The sequence below is a fragment of the Coccinella septempunctata genome, chromosome 2, assembly GCF_907165205.1.
Source record: "Coccinella septempunctata chromosome 2, icCocSept1.1, whole genome shotgun sequence".
NCBI lineage: Eukaryota > Metazoa > Arthropoda > Insecta > Coleoptera > Coccinellidae > Coccinella > Coccinella septempunctata.
This window is the reverse complement of record NC_058190.1, coordinates 29,877,523-29,891,335: the sequence shown is the minus strand read 5'-3', so window position 1 is coordinate 29,891,335 and position 13,813 is coordinate 29,877,523. Positions and strand designations below refer to the sequence as shown.

Genomic DNA, 13,813 nt, shown 5'->3' with positions numbered 1-13,813 from the left:
AAGTTTTCATAATGAGCTGTGCCACCTCTGAAAAAACAAAATTACCTTTAGAATTACCAATTGACTTTAATTGAAGTATTGTACAGAAGTATCAATGTTTGATAACTTCTTCATGTCAGGTAATATATCAACACATTTACTTAATACTTAAGATTAGTACATTGTAAATTTCAATTAAGCTTAAAAAAACCTTCAGAATAACTAGCTGAATCTGTGACACTACACATCTGTGGATCTTTTAAACAGTGTTGTAATCAGCCAATTAAAATACCTACCCAATTTTTCAAACTCCACAGATACTTTTTAATTTTCGAACATCAAATTACTCGAAACGGCTCATTATACGAAAAAAATGAAGAATACTTTTATTTTACAAAACGTTCTGCATAGTTAAAATATCCTTCAGATAGCGGCCAACTTAGTTTCATGAGTTGGGTTTTTTGAATGGTTGGTATTTTTATGGTACGAAATGATCATAATGAGAAAACTAAAAGACGTGAGTGTTCGAAAAAGATTCATCAAATAAATGAATAACTATATTCCGAAATTTATTCCATTCGATAAAAGCGTTAGTGAGATACAACTAAAAATTAATTTTTCTATGGTTTTACAACACCCTGTATCCTTTAAACCGAGCCGATTCGGAAAAAAATGGTAAAGGAAAAAGGTGTTTCTTTTGACCTCAAGAATCTACCGTTAATATATTTGTACGAGTCAAAGACTCACCCTGTATATGTTTTCTACCTTCTCTGAATCAACCTTAAAATTTTAATTATGAATTAATGTAATAAGTACTTAGAGAATGAAGAATCTATTCTTTGGCAAATCGTTCGTTGTGGCTGAATGCATTCTTCCCTTCAATTATTTTTATATTTATACAGTCAAGAAAACTAAGTAATCGCCTCAAGTTGACCTTTTATTATACCAAAACCACCAACCTACGACAAGTATTTTTTTCAATTTTTTTTTTCCGCAGGTAACTGAGATATCTGCTGGCCTAAAAGCTCTGGGACACCCGGTATATAAATTAATTTCGTTTAAAAACAACTATTTTTTCAACTTTGACACCCTGTGTAGCGGAAGTGAAAAGTTGGCTCCCTTGGTGAGGAAAATTCGTTCCTATTTTCAATAATAACATCTACCCTATCAGTTTGTTACAAGTAGCCTGGTACACCATGCCAATTCAACGAATTTACTGAAATGCAAATATTCTGTAGTTAAGAGGAGTTTATACCACGGGACTTTCTCGCCACATATAAATAATACGTGTAAGTCGTAAAGGGGGAAAGACCACATAACACCACTAATATAAAGAGACTACCAGAATGTGGGGTGTTGCCGGAACACTTGAACGATAAGTAAAAGTTACGGATATTACGAGTACAATAGTTTCCTCTTGTAGATGGCAACACTTAAGGGGAAGTAATAATTACCTCAAGAATCTCTATTCAAAAACGGCCTTCAATTTTGTACCTGAAGACTTGATTCTTTCATTAAATTGAAATTAAAGAACGTCTTGATGTCACCCCTTCACTTTTTTCCAATTTAGTTGGTTTTTTATGAGAAAAAAAAATTGAACATAAGTGTCCATGAAACTTGTTTTTACAATCATTTTTTGACGATTTTTCAACATATTTCTATAAAAATAACGACGGGGTGGCATCGGCGATTCAATTTTTTCAAATTTCAAAAATTTTCATAGTGATATTTACCAAAATTACGCTGAAATTCAGGAATAACTGAAAATTATTCAATATTCCTAATATAACCTCTCGCTTGGTAATTTCTATTTTTCAACTGTATCAGTTCGTAATTCATACTATTTTCATACTATTGCTAAAAAATGTGGCACATTTCCGTATTTGGGGTAGCATCCGTAAAGCAACCAATGTCGATCGTCTTGGTCTCGAATCGTTTGTACTACTTCCCCTTAACGAACGTTTTCAATTTCATACGAATTGTAGCCAATGGCGAGACTTTTCGAGGAAATTCTTCATATGGAAATTCATGGAACAGATAATTGCCCCTCGGATAGTTAATAAAATGAATGAATAATTTTATTTTTTTTCCGTTTGACGAATAAAAAAAATTCTGACTTTCCGAGGTGACGGACTGATCTATGGGACTGATTGAATTGAATCATAATGAAAACCCCATATAAATTAGTGGTTTCTGACGTAAGATATTCATTTTCTTTTTATGAACTGACTACTAAAACGGTGTAGAGCCCTCTTAATTGGTAGAATGCAATTATGCTTATTGAATTCGTTGGGTCAAGTATCGAGAGCCAGAAAAGTTACAATTTTTAGGAATTTTAGGAAATGATTACTCAAAACCATTCTCTGGGACCATAGTTGATGAACTGTTTTTTCTGTTTTCTGTAATTAAAAAATGGAACCATCAAAAATCACTTTACTGAAGTACGAGGATGTATTGATATCTAGTTAGCCTAGACTAGTACCATGCATAAAAAAATATTGCGTTACCATAGCAACGAACAATAACTCATTAGAAGTCTCAGTGTAAAGTTTGAGGAAAAAAGGATGTAAGAGTTACGCAATACGCAATAAATTAAAAGAAAGAAGATGTCCACCGAAATTGTGAAAATCGAAAAATTGGAGTATCGAGCCATCATGAAGTACCCGTATTTAAAAGGGATGAGAGGTAAGCAGATTTACGGAGATAAGCTTAATACCCTTGGTGTCCTTCGTATGCGACCGCGAAAAATTGGACTGCAAGCTTCAGAAGAGGTAAATTCTCCATTCAAGATGATGACCGATCGGGAAGGCCAGTTTCTGTGTCTGTCCCCGAAAATATAGATGCAGTTCATGACATGATTTTATTTTGTAATAAATTTATCCAATTAAGAGGAGAATATGTTAAGTAATAAAATATTTTGACATTGAAATTTTGTTTGGTTCTATAGTAGGATAAGAATTTCTCAATATATTTTCGTAAGGTATAAGGAATAATTAATTCTCTGTATGTAATTCACTTCAATTGTTATTCATTACTTGAATGAGATTAGAAAGAACATTCAAGTTCATTGAATCTCAGTTACTTAGAGTATAGTCTGAAAAGGTTTGCAGGAATCTCATTGAATTTTAACCGCGAACGAAAGTGATTTTGTCGGTTTTCTTGTCAACGACTTCAGCAGGAAAATCATTGAACTTTTCAACTTCGTATTCATCATATTGCAATTGTGCGATCGAAAAGGGCATACAGATATATTATTGTCTGAGTGTGATCGACCTACCTTTTGCTCTTAATTAATGTGTCCCGCCATATACAGAAACAATAATAGTGCATATATTATTGAAGGCATATATTGAAATAGTGGTGTAGGAACGTGTATAATTAAAGTTCAAAGCGCTTCAGTTTTGATTCAGTAGCAGTGGTAACAAGTCAAACACAGACATGAGTCCAACAATATCCGATCGCCAGAAGCAATTCATAGACGAAATAGCAAAATCAGAAGGGTTCGAACATTACAACTTAGAGTTGGACCAAGGTTCGCTTAAAGGAGATAATTATTTCGGAATAATAACTGTGGTAACCATCCGACAAACACTGACGAAGAATGAATTGCACCTCATCCTTAAATCGGCACTTCAAGGAGAAGAACTGAGAAAGAAAGTCCCCGTACACCAGGTCTACGAGCGAGAAAATTTCTTTTATGGAGTTATTCTAAGAGAATTATCCGATCTTCAAAGGGAGCACAAAGTGAAGGATGTCTTTGACGGAACTGCCCGTTTTTACGGGGGTTTAAACGACATAAATGAGGAATGTCTAGTCTTGGAGAACCTGAAAACAAAAGGTTTCAAATTATGGGACAGAAAAAGACCCATGGACTCCCACCATGTGGGTGCAGTAATGGCCCAGTATGGGAAGTTCCATGCTCTCTCGTACGCTTTGAAGAAGTTGAAACCTGGCGTCTTTTCCAAACTCACCGAAAATTATCGCAATGTCCTCAATGAAAATATGTCGAAGACGGAAATGGGGGATTCCATGGTAAATGCGATGGACAGGGCCCTGAAAGCCGTAAGGGGAAATGATGCAGCTGTGGCGGGACTGAAGCGATTCATGGAAACGGCGAACGTTTTTTTCAATCAAACTCTGAAAACTAGAGATAAATACAGTGTGATACAACACGGAGACAACTGGTGCAACAACATTATGTTCAAATATCAGGTTCGTTAAAAACACTTTCAATAAATTATTCGTAATTTTATTTACAAAATATTCATAGGAATTTTTCACAAATAGTTTGGAAAATATTTGCCAGTCGCAAGAATCATTCCCAAAATCGATAAATGTCCTTTCAATCTACTTCTTGAAGATCAAAAACGTTCAATATATGGGTACGTTATTTTGCGGAATATTTTCATTAAAGATAATCAAATAACAAATTTGCCCAATTTTTCTGAGATATTTTCAGAAATGACTATCTCACCTCTGAAAACCTGACACTGAAGTTTCTCTAAGCGTTGAATATTAGATTTTAGCCTTCGAAATAAGCTATTATAATTTATATACAGGGTGAGTCAAAAATGTGCACCGATCTTTCTGAAGCTGATAGTACATTGAAAAATAAGTATAATTCGATGGATAAACTCATGGCCCAAAATGCATAGTGAGGGAGGTATATCCTTCCAAAGTTGATAAAAAAAGGTTTTTCGCATAACTTCTAAACTGTGAATGCCACAAGATTGAAATTTCGTGCATAAATATAAGTTGTTTAAATAAAAAAATTTATAGCACTTCTTCATTTCTGATATTGTTATAAAGGGTGTTTTTAGAGGATGGACATGACTTTTTTGCGGCAACTTCTTAGTTGTACCATTCTCTTGTAATTTCTATTATTTTTCACCAAAACGATACAACGAAAAAAATAATGACTCACTCTCTAAAAGCACCCTGTATAAAAATATCAGAAATGTAGAAGTGTAATAATAGTTATTAATACAACAAGTGAGTTAAATGAATGTTTATTTATGAGAAGAAAGTTTAACCCACGAGCCCGAAAGGCGAGTAGGGTTATTTCTTCGAATGAATAAACATTTTTGACTCACGTGTTGTGTACAAAATTTTATTCCATTTTGATTAGGATTCGAATGATAACACTTTCCAAAGAATTATCTAATTTATGAAATGACATGAAAGGTATCGCTTCGATTGATTGTTGCTAGGGCATTATTCAATACATAGCGACAAGATCAAGATGACGTTTATCTGGTCAAGTTCATGTTATTTCAATTCACTTGTGAGTTAAAAAAATTTTATTTCACTGAATGGATAAACGTTAACTTACCCTTGTTTCTGTGGGTTGAGTAATGTCGTGTATAAACGTCAAAATGGAATAAAAAAATGTATTTCAACAGCATACATTTATTCACGAAATTTCAAAATCTGGTAGCTTTCACCGTTAAGAAGTTATGCGGAGAATTTTTTTAAATTTTATCAACTTCGGAAGGATATATCTCCCTTAATATGCATTTTGGGCTATGAGTTTATTTATCAAACTATATTTATTTTTCAATGTACTATCTCCCACAGAAAGTTCGGTACACATGTTGACTTATCCTGTATATTAGAAAAATAAGCAACTCACTTTTTCCATTCGATTTGGTCAACGAAGATGTATTTATCATACAATAAATGAGTGACTGATTTCGTTGATTTAAATAATTTCATTTTCGATAATTATAAGGAATTCAGCATATATCAGCTCTGCATTCATCTCGAATATGTAGTTATTTGTTATCGTTATTGTTTATTTCATTTCGTACAAAAGTAACCAGATTCTAAGATAACCCATTTCCTTCTTTGCCAGGATAACAAGAATAGATAACGAAAAAAATTCCTTTTTTATTTTTGATTATCAAATTACAAAGACGGCGCACTATACATTAGTAAACGTTCATCTTACTCTTAAGAGTTGAGGTCTTTGAATTTCTGGTATTTTTATGGAATGTCATAATGGTCATAATGAAAAAACTAGGAAGGTGGAATTTTGTGTCCGAAGAGAAAAAACTATTTTTTGAAAATCATTCCATTCAACAAAATCGTTTTTGAGATATAACTAAATTTTGCATTTTTTTTAAGGATTTTCAACAGGCTGTATATTTTCAACCGATCCGAATTTTAAATTTTTTTGAAATCGTCTGGTTCGGCAGACGCAAAGCATTATAGCAGGCTGGATATGAATAGTTTCGAAAACATTTAAAGGGCCATTCCACGTCAAAAATAGTATGGTTTTTCCATATGAATGTAAACTATTCGAAAAAATGAATGGAAATATTCTATCAGTACAATCGGCATTCAATAATGTTCACAATTCAATTAACAAGTCACTTCATCAATCTCACTTCTGACGTCAATTGTTGTGTTTTCGGTGCTTTAAATTATTCAGTTTAGTAATAATTAATATACGGTGTTAATTTGAAAAGGTAAACACTGGCTCGTAGGTGGACATTTTATGCGATTGGTTCCAATCAATTATTTGTATCAACCATGAGCAGCAACCCCTAAAGTCTCAAATGGGAATAGGGTTGAGTGAAAACATGTTTAAAAGGTAATTCGATTACCTTTTTAAAATCAAGAATATGTTACTTTTTTACTATAAAAGATTTTCAAAATGTCGAGAATTTTTTTTAAGACAAAGATATAATTCGGCCCTTACTTTCAATTCTTCTACATCTCTGTACTGTATTAAACAAAACCAACATTAAATGTTCCCAGAGGAAAAAATCTGAAGGTGCAGGTTTCCGTTCAGATGTTGCCATCTGTCTGTGTGAAATAAGAACAAATCATTCTATTCGAAAAAATGAATTAATTCTTATTTATTATTCTGAATCTTCTTGATGCAGGCATATATGAAATAACGAAAAGGATAAAATGAAATTTTCAGTACATTGAGTACCATCTTTGAGTATTCAATGGCGAATGGCTACTTGTTTTTGGGGTACATAAACGAAGACAGAATAAAAACTGATATAACAATAAATCATTCTAGTTTCCTGCATCTAAAGGAATAATTCTGATTATTTCAGTTATAGTACTACCTTGATTACAAGTAAGTAATTTTTCTACAACATTTTCAAGTAATTTTATAGTAGTCAATATTGATTGATTGTCGTCAAAAGAAGACTAAGAAAAAATAGCACTAATTCATTTTATCGTCGTAAGTAACTAAAACATGTGACGTATTCTAACATTATGGCACTTCAATGAGCAAAAATTTCAATTTTCCTTCGCCACAGTTTCTTTTTATTTCAAGTCGGGTTCGAACTATGACTACCCATTGCAGGTTACATAGGCTAAACCTAGGTTTATTATATCGAAATCTGATGTACCTACTATAATGAGTAAATTATCCTATCTATGCACTATGCAGTACCTAGTTTTAGTCGCCCAAGCTCCCAGAGCTTCTCAGGGGTACTTCTGTACCTAGAGAGAATCAGGATAATACAATACAACAGTATACAATCAGTTGAAAATAAATAATAATTTGATCGGTTATACCCTAAGTTGAATGCTGGCCCAACTAGTGAAGAAAACGAATCTTGTCTCGTCGCATTTCGTTTTCGAGACGACACTATTCATTGCTAGTCGAAATAAAGACTTTTCTCATTCTCGTCTCGTGCGAGATACTGGTAGTAGTCTTGTGAATATTTTGACAATACAGAATGTTTGCTTCCATATTCGTAAACATTTCGTGTGCCACAAGGATTTATTCATTCGTTCATTGCTGAATCTCGTTACTGAGAATAAATCTACAGAAAGACCATCGATGCGATCATACTTTCTACTACTTGCGACTGTGTGCCACAGAACACAAATAATACGCTGTGTGCCACAGAACACAAATAATACGCAGTGTGCCCTCCTGTGACTGAAGAGACCCAACCGCGACTTACAGATCCTTCCACACTCTGGGCATGGATATTCACTAGTTTCCGAGCTCCCTCTGTGAATTCGCCGTACGCTATTTTGGGTTTTGCATCCTCAGAATTTTGTTTCAGAGATTGGGAGTGAAAACCCTCAAAATTTTATTAGGAAATGCAGAATCCTCCCAGAATAAATTTCAATCGATATCAGAATGTGGCCGCTCCATCTGAGTCGGGCCCTCGTTACTTGAGTCACAATTGGTATACAACTCGCGCGCTACAAGACTTCTGCATTTGAAACTTTGTGACGTGTCTTAGATGACGTTGTTGCGTTTGTTCAAGATGTTTAATGTGACGCCTGTAGGGAATCCAGCTTTCGCTTCCTTAAAGAAGCATTGGGAGAACCACTGTTTTTAAACAGCTTTCTTGGTCTTCAGATTGAGGTCGTGATTTTGAAACACTCTGTCCTTTAGCTCCCAGAATGCTGAACTGATACGGTTGTATATTTCCGTGTCCAGGTTAACCCTAGTACTAATGAAGCTTCCCAAGTATTTGAACTGCTCGACCTGTTCTAGAGATCCATCTGTTTGAAGGTTTTCTGGCGGACTTACCAGGATTTTGGTTTGTCAATATTGAGTCTAAACCCTAAAGCCTCGTATATATGTTTATAGGTGTCCAACATTATTTGTAGATCCTCTGGGCTGCAAGCGATAAGTGCGGAGTCATATTGGAGTTCCGTGATAAACTTTGTACGGGTTTTTACTCTGAGGCGCTTCAGGTTAAACACAAGCATTATAAACGAGTGAAGCGAGAAAAGTGAAATGCAAAACGTTTATTTTCACTTTATAGTCTGTCGTAGTAACCATTGAAGCATTTCACATTTTGACTTGAATATATTTGAATTTCAAATGATGGGACCGTGTTTATTCATATGAACCGGAAATATATTCGTCAAAATTCTTTGCTCTTAGTCTTTGTTTTTGTTTAGTATTCTTAATAATGGGAAAGGAGTTCGAAAGAAAATCTATTTACCTATACTAAAATTTACATAGCTTAAAATTTTGTTTGTTTGTACCTAGTAGCTGAGAGAAAATAGAATAAACCGTATCATTAAAAATAGTCCGTGTTTCAGTTTTCCAGTATCTATGCATGAAATATGGTCAAAAACAGTGACAGAGAGAAACGCACGTCGGGCATGCAGTTGTCTTTTTCTAGAATTTTGATTGGTCCACACTCACCTCGATGTGAACAAAAAAGAGACAGGTAAATGCCCGACGATCATTTATCTCTTTCTATGAAAAAGACATTTTCATGCTGACATTGCTCAGTCCATGAGTCAACCACAAGTTAACTTTAGGTCAAACGATAAACCACATTTTGTGAAACAGAATTTTTGATTTAACCACTGGTCTCTACATAACTTTGGGTTAACCATATATTGTGAAACTGGGGCTAAAAGTATTTCTTATTTTCTTGACTCGCGAAATGCTTCTGTGTAAAATATGAAGCGTTTTTATTTTTGGGTAATACAAGACCGGATATCCTATTACAGTGTAACGACGCTTGGTTTTCGCAATAAAATGCAAGTCTCGTTTTAGACATCAGGTTCCTACAATTTTCCGCATGAGACAATGCAATCCCGTGTGATGAAAATTTCAGTATGATTTGGATATTCCGTTGAATATCCGTTTCATTTCAGATGAATTTTCTAGAATCCTTGAATGATTAAATTCAAAATCCGTTTAATTTATTAAACGAAGGAAGTGTCTTTCTGCATTCGTTATTCTTCTTCTGTCCACAAAAATACCGTTAAATTGATCAATGCAGTATGAAACCACGTGGAGTACAGATATTGACACTTTCTTTATATTGTATCTTTATTTATTTATTTAGCCTATGGTCTACACGAACATACATGAAAAAAAAGAAAGAAAGGAAAGTAAATACAGTTACACACAACAAAACACTAGAATACACTTCACAACTACACTCACTTTGTATCAATAAGAGATCAATGACGCCGCTACGTAGGGCAATTAATTAATAATTCATGTCGTCTTCTTTTGAGAAACTAATAACGCCATCAAGCATTTCTCTATCTTCTTTTGTTTTTGAGTTATAAGAGAAAATTTAAATTTAGGCGATTTAAACTTTAGTCATTATCTCCGTTTCTTTTCTGTTTGTGCTAGGATGTTGAAATGAAGACATTATACCGACACTTTTTTATAGCAATCCAGTGGCGTACTATGATTTTTTTCTACAGGTTTATTTGCTGAGCTATATAACATAAAGTGGTGTTTTTTCCTATGAAAATATTCTTTACCGTTTCAGAAATATATCATACAACACCCTCAGTCTTTCTAAGTCATTTTAAACTACTATTTTCATAAGATATCAACGAATTTTTCATAAAAACCTACAAATGTGTCAAAATCACGACTGCTTGCTTCTAAGATGAAGAGAAAATAAAATTTCCGAAAGATCGAGCTCGAGAGTTTTTCTTATAGCTAAAACCCCAACAATCCTCCCTACAATCTTGACTGATTCACGGCAAATAATACGTTACATTAGATAATATAGATTGACCGAAAAAGATAACGAGGTGTTGACTATGCTGAATCTTGTTGCTACTTTGTACCTCTTCATTTGAGCAAGTGCAACCTTCGCTGAAATTATAATTCAATGACGAATAATAAATCAATATTTACAACACGAGTCTGATAGCGATTCCAACAATGATCTATTTTGATGTTTTTATTGTTTTCAGCTCGTTTCCATTCCAAATTGAAAGGAAAGTTTTGGGGAAAATGCTAAATTAAATTCAATTTCAACTCTTATATAAACCACCGTCATTGTGTTTACCATTTTTTGTTCATAATTAAGTCGTGATGCGAAGAACTCGAGCTAGAAAATAAATCAAGAACCTTTTCACAAGCATCATCAAAAATAATATTTCGATCTAATTTGATTGAGAATTTAGTACCGTACCGTGCGTGTTCGTCAGGGAACCATACGGATTAGGTATAACAACAAAATTTTCAGATGAAGCTGTTCTGATGAATGAATAGATCCTCAATGATTCAATAATATATAAGCTATAATGTACAGGGTGGGCAAAATTTGTTGTCTACTGAGGGGACTCGAGAACTATATCAGATAGAAGAAAACGGATGAAACATTCACGAGATCTTTTTTCCTGAGTAATCCAAGTCTGAAAACAGAATCGACCTATCATTTCTAGATTTTGAGTTATGTATGAACAAAAATCGAGAAACTGCGCCATTTTCAATAATGATGAATTAGAAATAGATGCATGGGGAAAGTGATTTGACAATAGGTAATTCCGATCACAGAGTATTGGGTCCACGAATAATAAATCAGTCGCTATGGTAATAGGAACTTATTAATCAATAGTGAAATAAAAAGAAAGAAAAAGTACATATTTTTCTCTCATGAAATGGAGATCTCGAGAACTATAGCAGCTAGAAGAAAACGGATAACACAATCATGACTAATCCAAATCTGAAAACAGAATTGCCCTTTCATTTTTAGATTTCGAGTTATAAACGAAAATTGAGATTTTGACGATTCCGAAAAGTTCTCATTACTCTTTTTTGCTTTCGTTACAGATCTGAAACTTGAACCTTCTCAGGCACTTTCATACGTAGAATTTACAGACAAAAGATTTTTTTCCTATTCAAGAATAACAAATTCAATAAAAGTTTGCATTAAAGAAATTAAAGTTCACCTAATGATCCGAAATGAAAAAATATTTTGAGCTCGTCAGTGGATATTATACGTAAAAAAGTGCCCGTAGAAGGTTCAAGTTTCAGATTTGTAACTTCAAAGACAAAAAAGTTATGAGAACTTCACGAAATTGTCAAACTCAAAAACGAAGTATCGAAGAGGAGGCTGCGGTTTTCACCATTTCTCCGATAAAGAGCTCGTCATCCGTTTTCTTCCAGCTGCTATAGTTCTCGAGATCCTGTTAGTAGACAACGAATTTTGGCCACCCTGTATACAAGGTAGCAACTGAAAGTCACCATTTCTACATTTGGGTATAGCTTGAAAAAACGAATTCAAATATACATTATTATAACTATATTCGTTCAAGAGACACAGGATGTTTTATGTATTTTGTCAAAAACATTCAATCGGCATAACACTTCGCTTTTCGAAGATTTGATGTACAGAGGATGTTTTACAAAAAGTGGAATAAAGAATATAATTTTCTCAGTCCGGACCTTCACAAGTCATTATGTGCAAATCTTTAGCACTGTCCCATAGGCATGCCCTCAAATTTTTATCAAGATCCATACAGGCGTTCAAGAGTTATGCCGATTGAAAGTTTTTGACAAAATACATAAAACATCCTGTATCTCTTGAACGAATTTAGTTAGGACATTTTCGAACACTGATTCAGGCTCACCAAAATGTCCTGCATCTGCCCTGAAAGCCTGTACAATCAGGCTGTATAAATGCTGTCCCAGAATTAGTGGTCAATTATCCACCACAGAATTACTACGACGAAAAATAGGGAAGTTCAATTAAGAAAATAAAAATACGCATCTAAAGGATGTATGATGTTCCTATCCGAAAATCTCATGGTTTCGGAAATAAAGTCAAATTTCAAAGAAAATAACTACAGAGTACGACTTCTGTTGCTACCGGAGAATCAATTTGCCGAGATTCTAATATCATTGAACTCGGCTCAACGTGTGTTAAAGGTCGTGAAGCAAATGGACAACATTTTGAACATTTGTTGTGAAAGTGGGTAATTACCCCCAGTACCCCCATGCGGATGCCCCCCTGTGCATATAATCAAAGATTATAATAACAAGTTGAAACTATTCAGGTAACCTTATATAAGGTGGGATTTCCGGTCACAGGACAGGGACAAATAAAACAAATTAGTCCCAACAACTAAATATCGCTCTAGAAACCCATATTTTGTCAAAGAACAATGGTAAAAGTACGAATGAAACAGTTATTATCATCCCTCGAAATAATAGAAAGTGGCAAATTGTTGGCTTACGACTAACTTGTTTTATTTGTGCCTGTCCTGTAGCCGGAAATCCCACTTTTAGGTTAATTAATAGTTTAAACTTGTACTTAACTATAATATTTGATTACTTAGGCTAGTTTGTAGAACATTCTACAGTTTTTTTTTTTCTAGCACATTTCTAATAACTGTACTTGTTTCCTCTAGGATACGAAGTGCCAGAAACCATCAAAGGTCTACTTCTTGGACTGGCAACTTTCCGGTTATGGCAGTCCAATCCAAGATCTCTCTTATTTCTTCTACTCGTGCAGCTCCAAACTGGTCCTTGACACCCACAACAGCTACCTGAAAATATACTACGAAAGCCTCTCAGCAATGCTGCGACAATTCAATATAAACCCTGACGAAATTATGACCTTCAGAGAACTGCAGTTACAATGGATGGTTTATGCGAAATATGGAATGTACATGGCGCTTCTCATACTGAAAATCATGTTGTCTGAACAAGATGAAGCCGGTGATTTGAGGGATTATACCAAGAAGGACCAGAATGTTTTATCACTTTTCGACGGTGATATTACGAACACTGAAGAATACAATAAGAGAGTCAGTATTGTTATAAGTCATATGGTTAAAAATCGATTCATATAAAATTTGTTTCCAAAACTGCAGTTTTATTTATTGTTGGTAATGAGCTGATTGACGTTAAAATCTTGAAAATGGTCAATATTGGGTGGATGGGACATTTTAATAGTTCAACCATAATTAGAAAAAACAAAATTATGGATTCCCATTTGAAATAAATAAGTTTTTGATGAAAACTCGGATCAAAATTGGGCATTCTCTAAAAAAATCTCTACTTATTTTATAAATTAATTTCATTTCTGGGTATCTCCAGTTGATTGTACTTACCACTGCTAAT

The 13,813-nt window shown here is 34.1% G+C and overlaps 1 protein-coding gene across 2 annotated transcripts in view; it reads left to right on the top strand.

Annotated features, from left to right (window-relative positions):
- The window catches only part of LOC123308507 (gonadotropin-releasing hormone II receptor), a 169,691-nt gene extending 156,134 nt beyond the window's left edge, over positions 1–13,557 (top strand). Inside the window, exons 1-2 of one of the 2 annotated variants that reach the window (XM_044891189.1) lie at positions 3,349–4,191; positions 13,099–13,557. In XM_044891189.1, coding sequence (XP_044747124.1) covers positions 3,418–4,191; positions 13,099–13,542 — 1,218 coding nt within the window. In that variant the 5' untranslated portion in view covers positions 3,349–3,417 and the 3' untranslated portion in view covers positions 13,543–13,557. Of the gene's footprint in view, positions 1–3,348; positions 4,192–13,098 lie in introns of those variants that run through there. The other variant, XM_044891190.1, reaches the window with a different exon arrangement.
- The last annotated feature ends 256 nt before the right edge of the window (positions 13,558–13,813 follow it).